This window comes from Amphiura filiformis, chromosome 17, assembly GCF_039555335.1.
Source record: "Amphiura filiformis chromosome 17, Afil_fr2py, whole genome shotgun sequence".
Classification (NCBI taxonomy): Eukaryota; Metazoa; Echinodermata; class Ophiuroidea; order Amphilepidida; family Amphiuridae; genus Amphiura; species Amphiura filiformis.
Window position 1 is genome coordinate 38,658,580 of NC_092644.1, and position 21,667 is coordinate 38,680,246.

At 37.7% G+C, this 21,667-nt stretch overlaps 1 protein-coding gene across 5 annotated transcripts in view; it reads left to right on the forward strand.

The window, feature by feature from the left end:
- LOC140137762 (dual specificity mitogen-activated protein kinase kinase 7-like) overlaps positions 1-21,667 on the forward strand; it is a 49,635-nt gene that overhangs the window by 18,764 nt on the left and 9,204 nt on the right. For all 5 annotated transcript variants that reach the window (XM_072159526.1, XM_072159527.1, XM_072159528.1 and 2 more), the window contains 8 exons: positions 992-1,058; positions 11,517-11,630; positions 12,294-12,413; positions 16,757-16,864; positions 18,258-18,309; positions 19,012-19,139; positions 19,988-20,068; positions 20,628-20,770. In XM_072159526.1, the coding sequence (XP_072015627.1) occupies positions 992-1,058; positions 11,517-11,630; positions 12,294-12,413; positions 16,757-16,864; positions 18,258-18,309; positions 19,012-19,139; positions 19,988-20,068; positions 20,628-20,770 (813 nt within the window). The remainder of the gene's footprint in view (positions 1-991; positions 1,059-11,516; positions 11,631-12,293; positions 12,414-16,756; positions 16,865-18,257; positions 18,310-19,011; positions 19,140-19,987; positions 20,069-20,627; positions 20,771-21,667) is intronic.

The following is a 21,667-nucleotide window of genomic DNA, read 5'->3' on the forward strand; positions in this document are numbered from 1 at the left end:
TGCCCCTTCAGATCCTTAATTCGAGGGCTGGCTTGATGTGATGTGATGTGATGAAAAAGTGTTTTATGAGTTTTTACTCTAGTTTGTTCTAATGGTCACTCTGTGCAGAGATGGGATGGGACCAACAAAAATGCTCAAGCCAGGCTAAAAAGCTATTTAGGCATGCTGGCTTATATGGCAAGATAGAATTTAACAGAATTGAAGGTAAAGAATAAGGAAAAGAAGACCGCTCACAACAAAATTTATGTGAACAATTTTACTGTCAGCTTTTCAAGTGATGATCAATTGATTTTTGTCCATTGAATTGGATTGTTCTTTCCAACATATTTTATGTTTCAAATTATATGTCAATTTTTCATTGTTAGCCTCTGGAGTATTTCTCCAGCATCAGAGCAAATATTATCAAACAAATTCAGATTTCTTGCCGGACATATATATGTGACATGATCTTACCCACTCAGGCTAATGTAGGACATCTTAAAAATGGAGTCATTACCATTGCTCAGTACCTAAGCTTACTGATAATAATGATATCCGTAAGTCCCTGCATATATTCTATGTGTAGTCCAATTAAAGTCTCTGTCAGAGAAGAATGGCACTTGTTCACATTTTAAGAGTGTGCCCAGCGTAAACACAAAAGTGGGGTTTCTGATTGGCTGATTTAATCGTCCGGCAATCATAAAATAAACCGGGTCGTTAATCTGTTTAGCCGTTTACACGTCAAAGCGTTGGTCGGCGCAGAGTGACGTTCTTGAAGAGAACACAAAGCTCCACGTATGTCGCTCATTAACAGGGCGCTTGTGTCAATCAGAATAAAAGACTTTGGTACTTCTCTGGAAGCTAGTGTAGGATTCTGCACTTGTATAGAGCTGAATGATATTGAATGGTATGTTTTGGTAGACAAATGTGGTTAACAACTTTTCATAAAGCACAATGATTATTTACCTTAATTGCGCTATATAAATATGTGTTTTTGTTGGGTTTTTTTCAGCCGAGAGATTGATAGGAAACTGCAAGAAATTATGAAGCAAACAGGCAAACTCTCAATAGATTGCAAGGTGAGTACTAATAGCTGAGTGTGTGGACAAAAAAATGAAATTCGTTAAATGGCATAAACATGGTTTGACGTAACTCAGCATCTTAAAATGACATTCAGAGATTCGTATCCCCAAATTACGCTATTTCCCACATGTGTCGTTTTTGTTCCACATCAAGAATATTTATTAATGTAACTATAACCCCTATGATGAAAAGGTTAGGTGCTGCATTTTCAAGTCAAGAGAGTCAAATATGAATTTCTGTATTCCAGGGCATAAGGAATTCCATGTAATTCAAATTAGGCGCGATCGCTAAGATAGACATTTAACCATTCAGTTTTCTTATTTTGTGGACATTTCTTAAATGTAAATGGTCTAAGGGTATTTCCCTGCTTAATTAACCATTTGTAAGAGACTTTTTTGTAACAGAATTTTTTCGGTCTTTGCTGGATATCTGAAAATCTTAAAATGTTGGGATTAGGGTTTGTATATTAAGGTTAGTGCAGCTTCAAATTGTGAGTATTCATTCAAATACTGGCATACCCACTTTATGTGTCAAAACATGCTACAGATGGGCACACATAACAGGTGCCACACAATGCATAGGGTTGCCAAAAGATTTCAGGAGCTGAATCGGGGGTCAAATAATGGAAAAGTCACCCAATTTTTCTCTTCACCATTGGTTTCTATGGGGCAGGAAACTATCAAAGTCGCGGGAACAAATGTTGAAAGGTCGGCCAATTTTTTTCTTAACCATTGGTTTCTATGGGACAGGAAATTGTCAAAAGTCATGGGAAAATCTTCAAAAGTCGCCCAATTGGGTTACCAAATCGCGGGTTTGGCAACCCTAACAATGCGTTGACATCCCTGATTGACTTACCAGGCTAAAAGCACCGATGGAATGGGCTATTCCAGTTGAAATCCATACACCCCATTTGGAAGACATTAATCTCCCACACAGGGTGAAGATTTCAAATCGAGTCAATCACCCGTTCAGGTAACCCCTTTTGAAATTCAGACTCCCTGTGTGGAAGATTACGGATACATCTTCCATAGGGGGTGTATGGATTTCAACTGAAGCCCAATGGAGGAAAATCAGGTTCAAGGGAGGGAACAAATGCCTGAGGTAGCCAGAACGAATGCAGTTTAAAAGGTTCATTTCTTTTCCATAGGGTACCAAAGACCACAAAATAGATTGAAACAACCCTTTGCAAATTTCAAAGATAAAAATGATAATCTACTGTAACAGTAAGGGAGCGAATTGAGGCCTCAAATTGATAGTGGGCGGTTTCCCCCTACCCCCACCAGTTTGCAGTTCAAATTAGGATATTTTGGATGAGACAAGTGCGAGGGTACTGCAGGTGCATGCTCTCAAAGAGTAAATAGAACGGATGCATTTAATTTACCCGTGTGAGGGTAGATTTGTAAAAACCTCCCAATGTCAAGCAAAATTGTTGCCCCTTACACTTTTAGTAGGTCATGGTACACCACTCCCTGTTCCTCCACCACTCATCTGTGCACCTGAATCAGGGGACCTGCTTTTTACATGAACGGCAGGGACGTTGTTTTCTCCTTTTTTTCACTCAAATTTTTCATATAATTTTATTACCCTTCCTGAAGAGCGTCGAGAATATTAACTTATGTTGTACGGTAACACATTTATAAGATTGGGAAGGAAGGCCTCAAATTGATAGTGGGTGGTTTCCTCTTGCCCCTACCAATTTGAGAGTTAGCAGTTCAGATCAGGAAAAGCTGCTGAAAATCTGGGATAAAGCTGTCAAGTTACATCTGATGTTGTGGTGAAGTACAACCCGATACTTAAATGGATGTATTCAACATAAGCATAATGTTCCCATATAGAGCAAGAAAGTGCTGAAGCTCAAGTGTTTAATTGAACTGATTTATTTAACAGTCATTATGACCTACACGAGTTGCTGCTGTTTTATCATATCTTGAGTTTTTATAGGAACACTTATGGAGCATCATGGTAGGGAGGTGCCATTGTTGGCACAGATATTTTAAACTGAGTGTCAGATAATTTGAACTTATCTAGTTTGAAGAGTTTAGCAGTAGTTTCATACTTTAAAGAAAAAAGAATCCTCTACTCTGAATAATATACTTGCATTTTAAGTAAGAAAGCAAAGCTGAGGACCTTGCAGCGGACAATTAGACTGCTAAGAGCTGTGTCCAGGTCTGGCTGAAACACAATATCTAGCATGTGTGGACATGATAGAAGAAGTAGAATTATAAGCAACATCTTAAAGAAAACTAATCACAAATTTGTATCCCAGAATATCTGGGGTACATTGAAGTGCAGAACCTGACAACCGAGACTGACAACCTATTGATCATATTATACCACAAAGTGACATTCTCTCCTGAGACAATGTCTGACATTCTAAAAGACAATGCATGCTATTCCAAGCAAGAATTAAGAGGGCATTCTGGTACAAATTAGGAGTGATTGCATATGATGAAAAGTTTGCTTTATATAATAGAAATAGATTTAAGACAACATTTTCTGAAGTAAAACTTGGCAACAAAATTTTAGCTTCAATACATTCAGTCATTGACATTGTGGGAAAGTACATATGCCGTTAGGCTGTAGTACAGCTAGAACCAGCATGTGACATCCTAATTTCCTTGGCAAGGAAGAGTCAAAACAAGAGAACACAGTAGTCCTCTCATCTATACACCTTGTAGCTATTATAATCCCTCATAAGGTCTGCTTTGTGATGCAGGATTTGTCCAATTATTGTCTGCCTGGCTGAAGCTATGTTCCTTTGGATTAAAGTTGCTGCATGGATCAAATAAAAGGTCTAAATCTAGAGGTCTAAATTAATCGCATGGTTGCATGCCCTCCAGGTGAGAGCTAGCCTATATAGCTTAAGTCAAGTGCACTTTGAAATATAGATACAATTTGTAATAAGCAGAGAAAGAGCTAGTTCTTGAATGAAGAGAAAAGTTCAGGTAGTCCCACTACTAGTCTGGTTTCTACTGGACTCCCTTGAATGAGGTCACAGGGCTGTCACAAGCAGTCAAGTTAGCTCAATTGATAAGGCGTTTGACTTTGGTTGCAGGTTCGAACCCTAGTGGTGGTTAGTACATTCTTGTGGAAAAATGAGTTGGCTTGAAATTCCCCTGGACATGGAACTTGCTGCTCATTGTCTTGATGTAACCTTTACGAAACTCTGGAGCTGTTCCAGGCTGCGAAGGTCAATTGTGGAATGTCTTGAGTGTTCGCTTCTTAACTGCAAGCCCCTGTGTTGTTTAATTGTTTATGGAATGATGTGGGCTATATAGTGGTCAGCGACAACCTGTAAAGTGTGCTGAGGCTTGTGGATCAATGTCTAGGCATTGTGCCTGTGCGTAGAGCACTATAAATCACTGCACTTTTTTTTTTGAGGTAGTCCACTAAGAATTTTGGTAGTTTGCAGAAATATTTATTTCAAGATATGGTCATGTTTGGTCATGTAGGTTGCGCGATCATGTTATTCTATGAAAAGTACGCTGACGCAATAGGTACATCCTCTCATGATCGAGAATTACTTATGTTGCCTATAGATAGATGTTAACCTCCTTTTTGAAGCTGGCCCATTTTGCAATTGCTGGAATGTGAGGTGGGAGTGCATTCCATGTGCTGTCTGTAGTTACAAAGTTAGATCTTGGAATTTAAACTGCAAGGTCTTGAGATCTAACAGAGCGGCCAAGATGAATTTGAGAATAACTCTCAATACTAAAAACAAACAAAATGGGTGTCTGTGCAGACTACAGCGTTGGTTTTCTGGTAGCCCAGTGATCAATGTAGTAAGTCTAGACTGCCAGCTACACTACCATTTATGTTACACACTGCAGGTATTGTGAAGCTAAATTGGATTTAACAGGGATTTGTGTAGAGGGAAGGGATTAAGTGGTCCCATATTTGGTGAAAAAAAATTGCGGATCTCCTTCGCCAATTTTACACTCCTGTAACATGTGCCTGTAGTTAATTCTTGTTGCGTTTAAAAATATATTTTTAGATTGATAATCATATCTTTTGTAAGCTGTTTTTAGCCAAGCCTTAAAGCTTTCAGAATTTGCACAGTGACTGAGCTGTATACCTTAAAAGTGAAAATTACCCTAAACTTCCCTTTGTGGTCATGGTGGAACTTTGAGGGGGTTCTTGCACTTGGTGTTCACTTGCAGGCCATGCGTTGCAAATTTGGTACAGTGAAATGTGGCACAGGTAAAGTTGACAATCTTACGAAAAATGCACACATTTTTGCCAAAATTTGGCAAAAACTGAGAAAAATGTCTCATATATATGGGGAAACCAAATTCTAGTGTGGAAATTTAGGCCCATTATGCAAAACAAGTAAAAACAATGAGGTACAACGATATATTTTTTTTCTCCATAAGTGACAAGCAAGCATGGTGAAGTCTGTACTCTTTGTTATACCTCAGTGTTAGACCAGCTTTGTTAGACCCAGTCTAACTTGTTTTGTGCATACGGGCCATTAAGTATATGAAAGATAAGGTAATAAACATTGTACACCAGTCAAAATTGCTAGGTGGGAAAGTGTTAATTTCAGTAAATATTTACACACTTGGGTATTTTTTCAACTACATATTGCAGTTCTGTATATATGTAGGTTAAAAACCTAAAAAATTGTGTGGGTTCCAAAGAAGACTTAAGTTAAAAGCTCACTTGTCAATTGAGCTAGTGAATTGATAGTCCCTGAAGTGTACTTATAACATTTGAAGAGATTTATTGACTCTCCCCTAGGGACATCCGTACGCTGAGGCATAGCTGTCGACGTTGGTTTAGGAGCTTAGACCTGACGGGAAACCCAACCAATTAGGCCAATTATGTCAATTGCCAACATTGAGCATATGATCGCTTCCTGTGCTTAATGACTTGCTACAAGCCATCCATCCATACAGTGCAGCATCTATTTGAACTCAAACTTTACTTTCTTGCTTTCTTGCTTAACTATTTTCTTGCTTGCTTTCTTGCTTAACTATTTTCTTGCTTGATTTGGTTTCTTTCTTTATTTCCTGCTTATTTGCTTACTTTTTGCTTTCTATTCTGCTTACATGCTTTCTTGCCTTTGTTCTAACACTTAAGTTTTTTTTTTCATCTTTCTTTTTGTTTCTTTCTTATTATACTTCCAGTTCATCCACCCTTACTCAAACAAGAGAAAAGTTTGATCTAGTTTGATATAAAGTTGCACAAATGTTGCTAGAAAATGTACATGCGGTTTTTAATAGCTTGTCTATTCAAAAGCGTTTTTGGTCTCATGGCCTGGGGTCTCCCTCAGCGCTCGAAATAAGGCGCGTCCTTGCGTCAAATACCCGTGGAAGCAAATTTCCTACGCTACGGGTCCGCGTGACCCGTAAATATTGAACCAAGCAAAGAGCAGAAAATCCTAGTTTTGTTGTTCCACTGGAAAATCTGCTTCACACAATAGGTCCAGCTCCCTGGGTACTCTTTCATTTTATTTTCCCATCAAGTTTTCAAGCCGGTTTTCAATTTTCTACAATCTAGACATATCGTGATCGCTGTAGCTAATTCTCTCTCTTGAAATTTCAAAGGCATGGGTCCGGCGTCGGACACTTAAAAATGGTGAGGACCCTTGAAATTTCAAAGGCAAGGGTCCAGAGGACCCTTGGATATTTCTTCTTATTTTTCGAGGCCTGGTCTCCCTGTTTGGTTTAGTTTTGGCTGGGTTTTTCTTGCCGTTCAGGGGGAGTAAGGCAGTTTGTATTAATTGCCCCAGCTCCATCCTTGAATAGTCGGCCCTGGGGGTGTTGCATTTTCCAAAAGGGGCGTTTATTAGAGGTCATTTTAGAACGATAATTCCCGTTAAAATCATCAGGTAAGCTCAAAACTCATGCTGAAATGACTAACTATGAAGTTAGGAATGATGACTTCTGGTTCACTTTCGGGTTTGCAATCAGACTTCAGCGTTTGTGTGTGCACCTTGGTAAGGTTACTACACAAGATAGCATGGAAATATCAGCATTTTTGAAACATTGGTTGAAAAAAATGGTGGGGGCATTCGGTATGTTAATAATTATAACATCACAAAGACAAGATACAAAATAAATAGTTAGTTGTGATACCAGGATAGTGGTCTGACATTCATGGTTGTTGTGGTCGATTGAGGAAATTACATCCATGAATTTATTATTCTACAATAAAGTTTATGTTTTAACCTAAAATTTACCAAATATATTTAATATAATAATGCAATAACATTGCTGAATTAAAAACATCCAACTTGTGTCAATATTGTTTAAACAAAGTTGCAAGATTATGGCACAACTATAAAATTGCTACACCAGCTTAAACTAACATTCTGTACCCCTATACAGAGACAGCAAAGTTCTTAATACAAAAAATTGTCCATCGTCAAGTGAACTGTGGCTGTGGATTAATGAATGTATACCGTGAGGTGGTGAATTTCCTTAGGGACGTTAGATAATTGAAGCAGGAAATTATTGAGAACCCACTTCATTAGAAGTTTTAGCGCCAATTGCTTACATGCTTGCTTGCTTGTAGGGTTACAGGGTGCCAGTGCATGCGTGAATAGGATGTATGCCTGATACACACTGGTTGCATACAATCAAGATAGTGTGGTTTTATTTTGAGGCAGAGGAAAAGTTTTGTGGAACTTTTTTTGTTTTTGTTTTGCAGAGTGGTGATATGTGAGGAGTGCTTGTAGTGGTTATTGTAAAGCCCACATTTCAAGTAACAGCCCATGAGGATAATAGTACTGATGATTATATTCAGGGTGGGAAAAATGAAAATTTCCTGGAAGATGATCAAAATTTCCTTCAAAAGACAAATTTCCTTCCAAATTCTTTGTATTTCTTTGTTTAAGGATCTTAATTTCCCTCCAAACTTCCAAATTTCCGGGAAGGAGCTTCCCACTTTCCACATTTTTTCCAGGCCTGATTATATTAAAAGCAATATTTTATTTTGATGAGTTGTCAGGCATTATTATAGACATTAAGAAAATCACATTAGACATACTTACATGTAAAATCATTAACAAACATTTTCAGAACACAAAGACTATTGCATTACAATACAAGTACAACTATATTAATTGATCAGTTTGACACATTACACATTTCAAGGTTATTGTCAAACAAAAAGAGCTGATAGGGTTGGTTTCCACAATAAATTTGCTAATCCAAAGCTTGGCAATTATAATTACATAGTTGACAAACAAGTTGTCTTTGCTGAGTGAACCAATTAAAGCAAATATTACTATTAGTATTACAAACAAATACCGTAAATATTAGCGTAATGGGGCGATGGGCTCCCTTGACATAAGTGGAATATTAGGCACAACCTAAAAGTGCCCTCTTGTTAAATTCCCACCAGTAAATAAGGCCACAGAACCTTAATTCTTGTTGGGATATCAGCGGAGGGAGCTCTCTATTTGCACATGAAATTTACCCCAAGGCAAAGGGGCCCAAGTGCGCCATTAGGCGAATCTTTACTGTATCCATGTCTTAATTTACTCTACAAAATGTTTAAAACTAATACTTCTAGAAAGCAATCATGAAGTTCAAGTATGATAAAAGAAAAAAATGATATAAACTTACAAAAAGAAGCAGAGAAAATTATGGTTTTACATTTTAAAAGTTTCATTGCTCATATGCCTATATTTTTATGAATTGTTTAGTTACGCCACCTTTGTGAATATGATAAACTTGTATTTTTAATGTAAAATTATTTTAGAATGTAAAAATATGTTAAGTATGTAGAAAGTTGCATTTTATGAACAATGAACATTGCATTGGTTTGCACATGTATGTTTCCTGCAAGGCTTACATCGTATGTCTTTGTGTTTTGATGCGGAGATGTAAAATGTTAAGTAAATATTACCTTGCCTGTTTAAGATTTAACATTGAATTGTCTGAAATCAAACAAAACTGGGTGGTGACTTGCCGGCTTCCTCTCAAAAACAAAGCTTTGTCAGTTTCCATGACGATACTTGTAAGTTGAACCTAACCCCCTAAGGGTCAGGATACAATCAATGAACTGCCATCTACAGCATGTCTCAAACTGATTGCATTGCTTTGGTTGGCAATATTTGAAAAGTGCGGTAGTCAATCAAAATAATCATAGAAAAGTCTGGACATAAAGTGCAGAATGCTGGCAGCATCTTGTGTTTTAGGGTTAGGGTTTAAAAACTTCAGGGGGTACTACACCCCTGGCCAATTTTGTGCCTATTTTTGCATTTTTCTCAAAAATTATAGTGCATTGGTGACAAGTAAGATATGTATATTATATGGGCAAGGACTACAACTACTGCACTGAAAATTCAGCAACTAGTTATTGATTTATTGATCAAATATTGATTTTCCCTCATTTTTGACTGTAAACTCCCCAACTGTTGTCTGTGCTGAAATAAAATTTCCAGTGCAGTAGTTGTAGTCCTTGGCCATATAATATACATCTTACTTGTTACTATGCACCATAATTGATGAGAAAAGAGGCACAGAATTGGGCAGGGGTGTAGTACCCCCGTAAGGATATGGTTGTTTATGGTTTGGGTTTGGAGTTTGGGACTAGGTTATTCCAAAGTCTGTCTGGCCATCTTTGAAAATAGGTGAAAAATGAAAAGTTTTGGATATGGTTGTTTATGGTTTGGGTTTGGAGTTTGGGACTAGGTTATTCCAAAGTCTGACTGGCCATCTTTGAAAATAGGTGAAAAATGAAAAGTCAATCAGATATTGCAAAACTAAAAGAAAATATATTCTTTGATCAGTACATCAATCAGGAGCTTTTAATTTATTCTTGTTATACATGTAAGATGGGTATGCCATTGAAGTCTCTGATAAGGTGAATGAGGGGGTATTATGGAGCTGTTTGCTCTGCATCAAGGTAGCCACAGTCTGTAGCCCTCACAGACTTAGCGAGTGAGTAGTGCAAGGCTAGCCCGAAGGGCTGGTCCGAGCGCTGGATAGTATATTCTTATGCAACAGAGCCCGGAAGTATTAATATTGCTACATCATTTATCAAAGCTCTGTGGACTGGACTAATGCCATGCCATAGAAATGCTATTTTAAACAGATATATTATTAGGTCCAAGTAAAATTAACCCCAAGCAGGTGATTTTGCATGTAACTCTCATCTTTTATGTGATCCAAAAAGTGGTCTTCATGAAAATTTATTTGAAAACAAAATTCTTGGGGTTTTTAGTCACTACATGTAGCTCTGCAGTTTAATCAGTTGCTCTCCAGCAATGTAGATGGGGAGTGAGTGTCCGCAGGGACAAAGCACTTTGCTGCCCATCTCAAGTTGGGGACATTTGCAGAGGCTGGTATGTAGTTTTTATGACCGGGAAGAAGTACTATCCTGGGCTTGTTATAACAACAGTTTTTTATGTGCACATCAAATAGAGATGTCGAGGCAGAGCAAGCCAGGAAGTGGCTCTGAACGGCTATGGTTCAAATGACAGATCCAAGTAGCCCCACCTATAAATCAAAAATAGTCTTTTGTGACTATTTTAATACATTTTCTTATTAAGTGTTGTGTGGGAGGCAATCAATAGTGACAGAAATACATTGTATCTGAGGTATGAAGATAGAAACATTGTAATGACAACTTCCACACTGACAGCAGCTCCCCTTCCTATATACATTGCACATTGTAGTTTTTCAACACTGTGAAAGTGGTAATATTAACACATGTAATTTTTCACACCACGCCAATTTTGAACAACTTCCTATTGTTGATTTCTCACATCTACCAATACCTAAAAAGAATATATTTGGACCCTTTTATTTTTGCTGTTGGTGTGTTGAGCCAAGTGTGAAAATTAATGTTTTGCGAAAATTTCAAATTTTATAGTACACTGTAAAAAAAAAAAAAAAAAAAAAAGCGCAGTGATTTATAGTGCGCTACGCACAGGCACAACGCCTAGAGCGTTGATCCACAAGCCTCAGCACACTTTACAGGTTGTCGTTGACCACTATGGCCCACATCATTTCCTAAACCATTAAACAACAAATCAGGGACTTTGCTGCTTCAAGAGCGCACACCCTAGACATACCACAAATAACCATCGCAACCAGGATCAGCTCCCCGAGTTTCGTACGGGTTACAACGAGACAAATTAGCAGTGAGTTCCTTGTCCAGGGGAATTTCAAGCTAATTCAATTTTTCCACAAGAGCATATTAGACACCACCCGGGTTCGAACCCGCAACCTCTCGCACTATAGTCGAACGCCTTATCGATTGAGCTAGCTTGACTGCTACATGTCTTGTGTGGTCCGAGGGCCAGCCCAGGCCCCTGGTGGGGTGCAGGGGCAGTGCTCCTTTCGGGGGTCCCATTGGAAGCACCTATGGAAAGTCAAACTTGTTGAGAACTTTATACTTTTCCAAAACCTTACAATTTGGCTATTTTGAAGGGTAAAAATAGTTAACTTTATTCTTGGGAATAACATTTCTGATATGTTTTCTTTGATTTTTTGTAGGTCTACAAAATTACAGTGGATAGCATGATATCTTTAGGTGAATTAGGTTTGGGAAGTTGTGGTCATGTGGTACGCATGCAGCATAAAGAAACAGGCAGCATTGTTGCAGTCAAGGTGAGTTCAATGACACTCTTAATGCATAATGTATGATTGCATGCAGAAGGTACCCTCAATATGATGGGTTTGAGAACTTACACTCTTTAAGAGAGCAGCATGCCACAGTGGTTAACATGTTTAACTGTAGCGCAAGAGGACCTGGGTTCGGTCACCGTGGCCCAAACCATTCCATAAACCATATGTGCAGTTTGAGATCTGGAAGAGCCCTTATCAACTTACATAAACTGTTGCAGCCAGGATTAGCTCCCCAAGATTGGTATGGGTAGACCTGGACAATTAGCATAGGTTTCTTGTCCATGGGATTTCAGAAATTGACACTGCTGGGGCTCGAAGTTTTACCATCACCCACCATAGGTAGGAATCTTACCGTTAGGTAACTGAACTATTATCAGGGGTGTGAGAGTTCAGATTAAAATCTGAATTCACAGACTTTTTGATCTTGATTTTGATCTCTTTTTCTGCACTTCCTCTGTACAAAAGTATAGGAGCTTTCCAAATGTTAGAATTTTTCAGACTTTTTTATCTGTGGTCACTCACACCCCTGTATTATTAAAGCTCTCGAGTTTCAGGAAGTAAGCATTATCTATATCTTGTACTTCAGATGAAGCTATAAATGAGCATTCTCACTACAACAGTTTTTCTGTCTTCTTTTTTTTGCAGCAAATGAGGCGGTCTGCGAATAAAGAAGAAAACAAGAGGATCCTGATGGATCTTGAAGTAGTACTTAAAAGTCACCACTGTCCATTTATAGTGCAATGCCTTGGGGCCATTGTTACAGCGGTAAGTGACCCATCCAGTGGTGATATATATATAATAAAAGCTTTGGTGTAAGATTTAATCCACATGCCAGAGATAATAAGATCCATATGCACAAAAACAAATTAGACCAGGTCTAACTTAAAGCCATATTATAACATTTTCATACAAAATAGATTAGCACTTATTTGCCATAAAATGTTAGTTTTTACTGTCAGATATATTCCCTTTTATTTTTGAGCCGACCAACTACGGCAAAGCAAAGGAAATTGAATTTACTACCAGCGCACATGTCGCCAATACGTACCACTCCTTCGGTCATGTTATGGTACGACCCTTTGTTGTGTAGATCACCGTCCCGCACGCCGTGCACGTACTGTGTGTTATGAACATCGTGTATGCGTTCGACTGATAATCCCATCAAATCTCGGATTTTGACAAAACTACAGCACATAGAGTCTTGATTTTTGCAGGGTATATTGGTTTAATAAAGTACAATATAATCGTGTAAAAATGAATTTTAAAAAAATCAGTGAGGGCGTCCTCCTCAGCAAATGTTATAATATGGCTTTAAGACCTGGTCTAACTATGGAGATTACTTACATTGTAGGGAGAAGGAACTCTTTGGTATTAACATATCGTATTCTACATGTATATTATTTTAGATCTTGTTAAGGGCAAATACTTCAAAGCTTAATATTAGATGGTTGCAGTTATTTTCTGGACATTGCTAGGAATAATGGAGGCAAAGGAAAGAGTAAAAGAATGAATTCCTCCCAAGTCTAACTGTCTAACCTCCAAAGTTAGAACAGGTCTAAAGTTAGACCTGGCCTAACTTGTTTTGTGCATTCGGACCTAAAGTCTATTTTTAAGTTAGGCGGGCAGCCTAACTTATTTTTTAGTATTTTGTTAATTTAAAAAGATTGGACCCAAAGAGTACCAACTCAGAATTGCACTGTTTTGTCACTTCCGGATTGTTGCCAATCGTCAACACAAAAGTCAAAATATGACTTGTATTTGCTATTAGTGACAGGAATTTTGCTAAATATATGGAACACTCACTCCAACAACCTTGCATATATTGGGAAAGGAGTTAAGAACAAATCTACCAAAAAACGTTGTAACGTAAAGAAATCAGCAAGTTTAAAAAACCCACCTCGGCTCACTTTTTGAAACTTGGTCCCATTTGTAAAAGGTACTGATTTAAACTTTATCATATTTATATAAATTTAAAACATTTCCAGAAGTGTTATGTATCTTGAATGTGCAGATGCGATATTAATTTGTAAGCTTTCTGGAACGACCTTAAAGGTTATTATCTTGTTCTTGCATGGTAAGCCAATATCCTATTGTGTTTTGTTTTATAATAATCATGATTAATGATTGAATTAAACAAATAACACGTGAGGCTTGTAATCTTGTTGGAAACGATGTGTTCTGTTGAAATAAAATAAAAACACTGATTTGCTGTTGGTGTTTAAAATGGGACCAAGTTTCAAAAAGTGAGCCGAGGTGGGTTTGTTTAAACTTGCTGATTTCTTTACGTTGTCAACGTTTTTTTGGTAGATTTCTTTTCTTTTTATGAATGTAGCCAAGCAGCTCCAAGCTTAGAAAGTCATCAGGTTAGGATGTGCTCCATAAAACAAATAAAACGAAAAATAGATGTTTGAAGTTGCAATTCTGGATTCATGACAATAAATAATTAAACAAAACTTTATCAGTCGTTTATTTTTAAAACTTGCTTGTCACACGTGACTGCTGTTAAGAGGCGTACACAATGATCAATATACATTTTAATATATTTTAATTATTCAAGGCAACGTAAATATGTAAAGAAAATGTAAATATGAACAACACACACCCAATGTTGACAATGCCAGAGAGACACAGAGAGTAAGTCCGATTTAGGCCTACTTCAAGTCGGAACTGGTAAATGCGCATTATATTTAAGCCTATACTACGGAAGCGTCTAAATGCCCCGAGTAGGCAATATAATCGTGTTTTAATGTTTGTGGTTCTTTGTAGCCCTCTTGAGGGCAACCTAGTTCGATATTCCTATTAAGCGGCGGTTGTCGGCGATCTTTCGTGGTTTGTGGTTTTCATCAAGCCCTGCCCTCTATCGGGAGCTAATTTATAGTTTAAGCTTGTTGGATATCCATATTTCGTGGTTTCTGGTTCTTTGTAACCATGTGGGGCAATCTAGTTGCATATCCAAATTTCGCTGTTTGTGGTTCTTTATAGCCCTGCGGGCAATCTAGTTGGATATCAATATTGAGCTGCAGTTGTTGTTGATCTTTCGCGGTTTGTGGTCTTAATTTGTTGGATATCCATATTTCGCGGTTTGTGGTTCTTTATAATCTGGGCTTGTTGTATATCCATATTTCGTGGCTTGTGGTTCTTTGAAGCCCTGTGGGGCAATAGTTGCATATCCAAATTTCGCGGTTTGTGGTTCTTTATAGCCCCGCGGCAATCTAGTTGGATATCAATATTGATTGCGGCAGTTGTTGTTGATCTTTCGCGGTTTGTGGTCTTAATTTGTTGGATATCCATATTTCAGCGGTTTGTGGTTCTTTATAATCGATAGGCCTGTGGGAAATCTGGTTGGATATCCAAATTGCGCGGTTTGTGGTTCTTTGTAGCCCTGCGGGGCAATCTAGTTGGATATCCCTATTAAGCGGCGGTTGTCGGCGATCTTTCGCGGTTTGTGATTTTAATTTCCCTTATCAAGCCCTGCCCTCTATCGGGAGCTAATTTATACTTTAAGCTTGTTGGATATCCATATTTCGTGGTGTGTGATTCTTTATAGCCCTGCAGGGCAATCTAGTATATATCCAAATTTCGCGGTTTGTGGTTCTTTATAGCCCTGTGGGGAAATCTAGTTGGATAACAATATTCAGCGGTAGTTGTTGGCGATCTTTCGCTGTTTGTGATTTTAATTTGTGACAATTTATAATATTTATTCCAAATATAATTTCAGTCTGAGCTGTGAACAGAGCCACTGATAAATGTGTTTTAAATGACGAAGATATCATGATAGTCAGGCATGGTGAAAGCATCTGGATGGTGAAAGTAGGCCCTAGGCCTAGGCCTAAATGTGAATAAAAAATCAATCATGTTTGTTTGATGAAAAAAAAATATAATATCACAATAGCAATGGATGTTCGAAATGGTGTTATTCTTGATTTATGACAATAAATTGGTTAATAAAACATCAAAAAAAAGGTGGTGGGAAGTTTCGAACTTGGGCAAAACTTCATAAGTGGATTAGAAGTCCATGGCCTTAACCACTTCGCCACGGGGACGTCCCGATATAACGACGTGTGTAAGTGAAGTATTTATTAATATGAATGTATGCTGTGGTCCGGAAAGAATAAAAGAATTGTGAAAAACTTGATTTTTTGGCGAATGGGATCCAGAATTTGTATGTAGGGTATCCAGGAAAATGCTAGGGTATATTTTGAAAGTGAATCTCAAAAAGTAGTGCGACAGTGACAGCCATGTACGGCTGTAGCAGTGACGAAAGATTCTGGATATCAGTATGATTAGCTATGATTTTACACTAATTTTGGCTATGAAATACCGCGTGAAATAATACAAGAATGTTTGTTTATCGGATTGACTGTAAGATTGGTGTAACTTTTTGAATTAATGAGTTATTAAAATATTACACTTTGGACAGTAAATAAGATTTAGCATGGTTTTAGAAATATTTTGTACCCAGCTTAAAAATATCACAGAACAATAGCGTTTTTGTTTCGTGTAAATATAGTCCATGTGCATCTGTTTATTCTTCTTTATCAGTCGTTTTTTTAAAACTTGCTGGTCATGCTACCGCTTGACTCTAATTCAACTGGAAATGGCTGGAAGAAAAGGATGAAAATGAGTTTGTAATTTGTTCTCCTATCAGGAAGATAGAGGTTAGGCAAGCTTTTAATATAAGCCTTCTGATATTTAAATTCCAATTTTTTAAGTTCCTTCCTGTCTTCCGAATTTTATTTTTAAAGCCAGTGGCATCTCTGTACAGGGTTGCCAAACCCGCGATTTGGTAGCCCAATTGGGTGACTTTTCAAGATTTTTCCCGCGACTTATGACAATTTCCTTGCCCATAGAAACCAATGGTTAAGAAAAAATTTGGCTGACTTTTCAACATTGGCTCCCGCGACTTCCGATAGTTTCCTGCCCCATAGAAACCAATGGTAAAGAGAAAAATTGGGTGACTTTTTGATTATTTGACCCGCGATTCGGGCTGAAATCTTTTAGCAACCCTGTCTCTGTACCAGTTTCATTTGTATCCATCTAGTTGATTAGAGCCTCATTGTACTTGTTATATCTTGAAATTTCATGAATACTTTTTTTCTTTTATACAGAGTGAAGTGTGGATTTGCATGGAACAAATGGCCACCTGCTTAGAGAAACTAATGAAAAGATTAAAAGAACCAATACCAGAACAGATAATTGGCAAAATGGTTGTAGCTGTAAGTATAACATGTTAATTACGATTTCAAAGTGCAGTTTGCCCCGAGTTAGCATTTTTAGGTTTATCCTTCATGTAGAAGAGCATGGAATTACCTTAGTACAGAAATCTTGTGTTGAAGGATTATACAGCTTTATTCCGTAAGCTGCTTAATTCGTCAATAGAGTTGTGTCATTAGTGAAACTCATGAATATTATACACCAAGGAAATGCCCAAAGTATGGTTCAACATTGACCATTTAGGAAATATATGGTTATATAATTGATGCGGTTGAATTTGAGAAGAGGGATTAGATGGCATTAAATATCACTTAAACAAATTGATAAAAGTTGATCACTGTTCAATATTTTTATCATCAGCCACCAAACATTGAAAAATTCTTATGGAGTGTTTCGTAGTCTTAATCATGATGCTTATTTAGCACTATTATGCTATGACCAGCCAAACGTAGTATGATGTTGTGCATGTGCAGGGAACAGACCCCATCTTTGCACATCCTGCACTTGCATTTAGGTCTTGGACTCACTGATTAGAGTGTAATCATTGGAACACTGTAAAGACTTGCCTAATGATGCTCATGGGTTCCTCTTTCAAATGAAGAGCTTCTTCCACTGAAAAACCTAACAAGAATTAAGAGTCCATGCCCTTATTTGCTGGTGGGATTTTACAGGAGGGCAAATTTATTTTGGGCCTAAAAATCCAGTTAAGTCACAGGAGCCCATATGCAATGGCCCATGGTGCAATATGCACCATTAGATGAATCTTATGGTATTTGACCTATGTCACATTAAAAATTATATGGGTGGTGTTGATATTGCATGTAAATATTCCTCAACTGAAATATGTTTGAGTGATATAAAATGTATATATCTCTGTTAAATTTGTGTATTGGTTAAAATATGTGGTGTGAAATTTATTGGGTTATTTCACTTGCCTAGGGCCACTGAAGGAGAAAAGTCCATCTTTCACCCTGTGAGTGTGATTATACACTGTCAATGAATCTACTCTGCTGCCCTCTATAGCCCACTGTTGAGAGTTAAACAAATCCATATCCATTGAACAGGCGTGCTATAATATGTCTTCATAACATCAGCAGTGGCGAATCCAGCTTTTGCACAATGGATTTGGATGAATTTCTAGGGATGAATTAATCTAAAATTATCAATTAACAAGTCATCTTGTTGTAGATACCCAAGATGAATATACATTTTTGTACAATGTACCAAACTATGTCACTGAGTATTGAGCATTTTTTTAAAGTAAAAAGATTTAACATTAGATCATAGATGTTGTATGTGGGTTTTACAAGTTAAATTGCTGACTTAATCACAATGAACAGTGACATATCTAAAACCTGTTAATAATGTATTTCATTGTAATATATTGTTTTCTAGATTGTAAATGCACTGAATTACCTGAAAGAAGTCCACGGGCTGATGCACAGGGGTAAGATGGATGTCGTTTATTTATATGAAGTAAATTTCCTAATTGTTCAGCATTGTGTGTCAAGCGTATATGAGCATGAATGCAAAAGTGATGAACAATTACGCTGATTGGCTGATCAACAATCAAGAGTGTAGAAGGGGAGGAGACTTGCCTCTTCTACATGCTGAATGATCACCATTGTGAACCCAGAACTCTGATCAAATAGGAAATTTACTTTAACCCTAACCCTACCCGTGTTTTGTTTTGCTATCAGAAGGGAAAGAAAAATGAAAAAAGGAGAGAAGGTGAAGAAAGAAGTCACTTGGCACCCCCGGGATTTGAACCCGGGACCCCTCGCATGCAACGCACATAATCACCGACGTGTAGCTACCGAGGTTTGGCTGCCCTGGGCAGCAATTCCCTGGGTATATATGACTTAGGTTGATTGCGTCATCAAGTCACATGGAATGCATGCACGCAGAGTGGTTTTAATAGTGAGCTTTAGTGAGACTCATTGGGTTAGGGTTAATGATCAAACCAATGCAGCTACATGATTGTGGAGCATCAACAAGTGTTCAAATGGGCGAACACTTCCAAATAAACAGAGGAGTAAATTTTAAAGTAAAAACCACTTTGTCCTTTTTCTACTTTTTTTTCAGAATTTTTTTACCATAAATTCCACAATTCCAACAACTTTATGTTTCCTCCCTGTTTTCTCCCCAGACGTTAAACCTTCCAATATGTTACTTGATGAGAAGGGCACAGTTAAACTTTGTGATTTTGGCATCAGCGGTAGACTGGTAGATTCCAAAGCAAGGACGAGAAGTGCAGGATGTGCGGCATATATGGCGGTAAGATGCTCTCTGTTGAAACTGTACATATTTACAGATGGCCCCAGTAAATGGGAGTCTGTGTGGCATGTTTAGTTATGTTGCTTTTTTGTGTTTTTGGCCATTCTATATAATACAACTACACAACGTAGGTGAATCTTGTGGGATCACTGGCTGGTCTTGGTTAATGTGAACAGTCTGCTGCCCTCTTTAATAAAAATAGGGAATTCCAACAATTTATGCTTATTATATTATGCCTCCGCGCATGACGTTTAATGTGATGCGTTTGATCAAAATGAGTTCTATCTATGAAAAATTGATGTTGACAAATGGTCAAAAGTAGTATATTGATGTCAGCAACATGAAATTAATATTATTTTTGCAGACCATCAATATGTTTTTTCATTTTTAATTTTCATTTGAAAATGTGTACAAATATAAAGTAAAACAATGCAATTTGATTAATTAAGCTATCACCACAGCAGCTGAAGGGATTATCCCATTATGCTTTGGGGGTACTATAATAGAACTGCACAATAAAAATGTACGCAAAATCCATCACTTCAACTTTGAATCACTCCCTTGAATCATGGGTGCTTGGACTTTTATTTGAAAACATATGACCCCTCAAGTATAGTGCAAGTATCCATACCATATCAATATCTAAGCAGCTCTTATTTTTGTATACCATTTGCTATGGAGCAAGCTGATACACTGCAATGCATGTTGGGATACTCCCTTCAGCTGCTGTGAGCTATCACATAAAAATAGTTTGTCCAAAGATTTAAACTGCCTTCAAGAATGAAGAACTACAGGAACAAGTAATGGAAATGTATTATGTATGTTATGAAATTTTTATTTACTTGCAGCCAGAGAGAATCGATCCTCCTGATCCAGATAACCCTGACTATGATGTGAGAGCTGATGTGTGGAGCCTGGGATTATCATTGGTAAGCTACCTTGCTAGGAAATTAGCACCCATTACCTTGCTAGGAAATTAACACCCATTTTCATTGTTCTCAACATTTATTGGTGGGGAATTTGAAGGTTTTATGTTTGATGTCAAAGAAAAGTAGTATGTAGGCTATATAGGAAGACAGGAATAACTTGTCGGTAACAGCATTTCCTCCGAGTCTTTTTAAAATTTGCAAAAATTATGGAAAACTCTTTGGAATTATGATTTTGGTATGGATACTCCAGAGAAAGGTAATGTAATGTAAAAAGTCATGGAATTTTGTCTATGGCCTATGGTCATGGTAATTTCAGAAATAATGTTCAAAGGCAGAGAAAAGAACAGTGTATGTACACAAAACTTGAAGTTGTAAGCAAGTTTGGCTCAATGAGGGCTGGTTGGAGGCTGAAAAACCATTGAAGTCATCAAAATATGTTACAAAAATCCTATAAAAGCCACCAAATATGTGAGCTTTCATGAGAACAACCCCAATGTGTACACATGCTAAAAAGAGAGTACCCCTTATTTATGCTAAGCGTATTCATGTTTAATTTCAGGTGGAGCTTGCAACAGGTGAATTTCCTTACAAGAATTGTAGTAATGACTTTGAGGTGCTAGCCAGGGTGTTATCAGAAGATCCGCCTAGACTGCCACTAAAACGAGGTTTCTCTGTAGATTTTCATTCATTTATTCAGTGCTGGTAAGTTATTTTTCAAGTCTGTAATATTAGACAAATGAACCATACCTACATGTTTTATTCCAGTTTGTAAAGTTAAAAAATAAAACCAAAACTAAACACAAAGAATTAAACAAAATGTATTCAATTATCAGCCTGTGACAAATTTTGAGAAATATGGATAAAAATATTGGTAATAAAAAAGTTGAAAAAAAGAAAGAATGTGTTTGCAGGGAGGAGGTGTGCACTTTGGTGTTGCTGCCATATGAGAATATGCACCAGTTTGTTCTCAATAGACCTACTTGCAATAGGGGACTGGCTTTGTGCGGCATATGTGTCGGGTGGGGGTGCACACTTTGGTGTTTGATGCCAAAGAGGGCACACCAGATTTTTCTCAAAACAATGATGACCTACTTGCAATGTGGGACATTTCTTGTGCTATGTAGGTGATGGGGTGGATGCGTACGTGTTCGCCGACAAACGAGGACACACACAAGATTTTTCACCCTAAACTGTGGACCTACTTCCAACCGAGGACTGTCCTCGGTCTCAAACTGCTGCAAAAGACCTCAAATGCATGCTAGATGCTTTAAACGCTATTTGCCTGAAACCGAGGACCACACGTGTAAAAACTACCGTCCGCAGGGTGATGGCTAAAATTCGTTTCAGTATTATACACACAAAAATCCGCCATTTTAGTCCACGGTTAGGCGATGAAAACATCATACACCCGTCCTCGGTTAGATAGCAAAACACAATGTCCACGTTTGGAGGCAAACACAGACAGGGGTGTGTGTGTGTGGGGGGGGGGTATGTTTATGTGTACTTGTTAACCTAATGTCAAGTCAAGTTTAGCAGGTGCAAATGTGTTATGCATGTGATATCCGGTCTGAAAAGTGCACAAGCTTGCATCAAATGAAA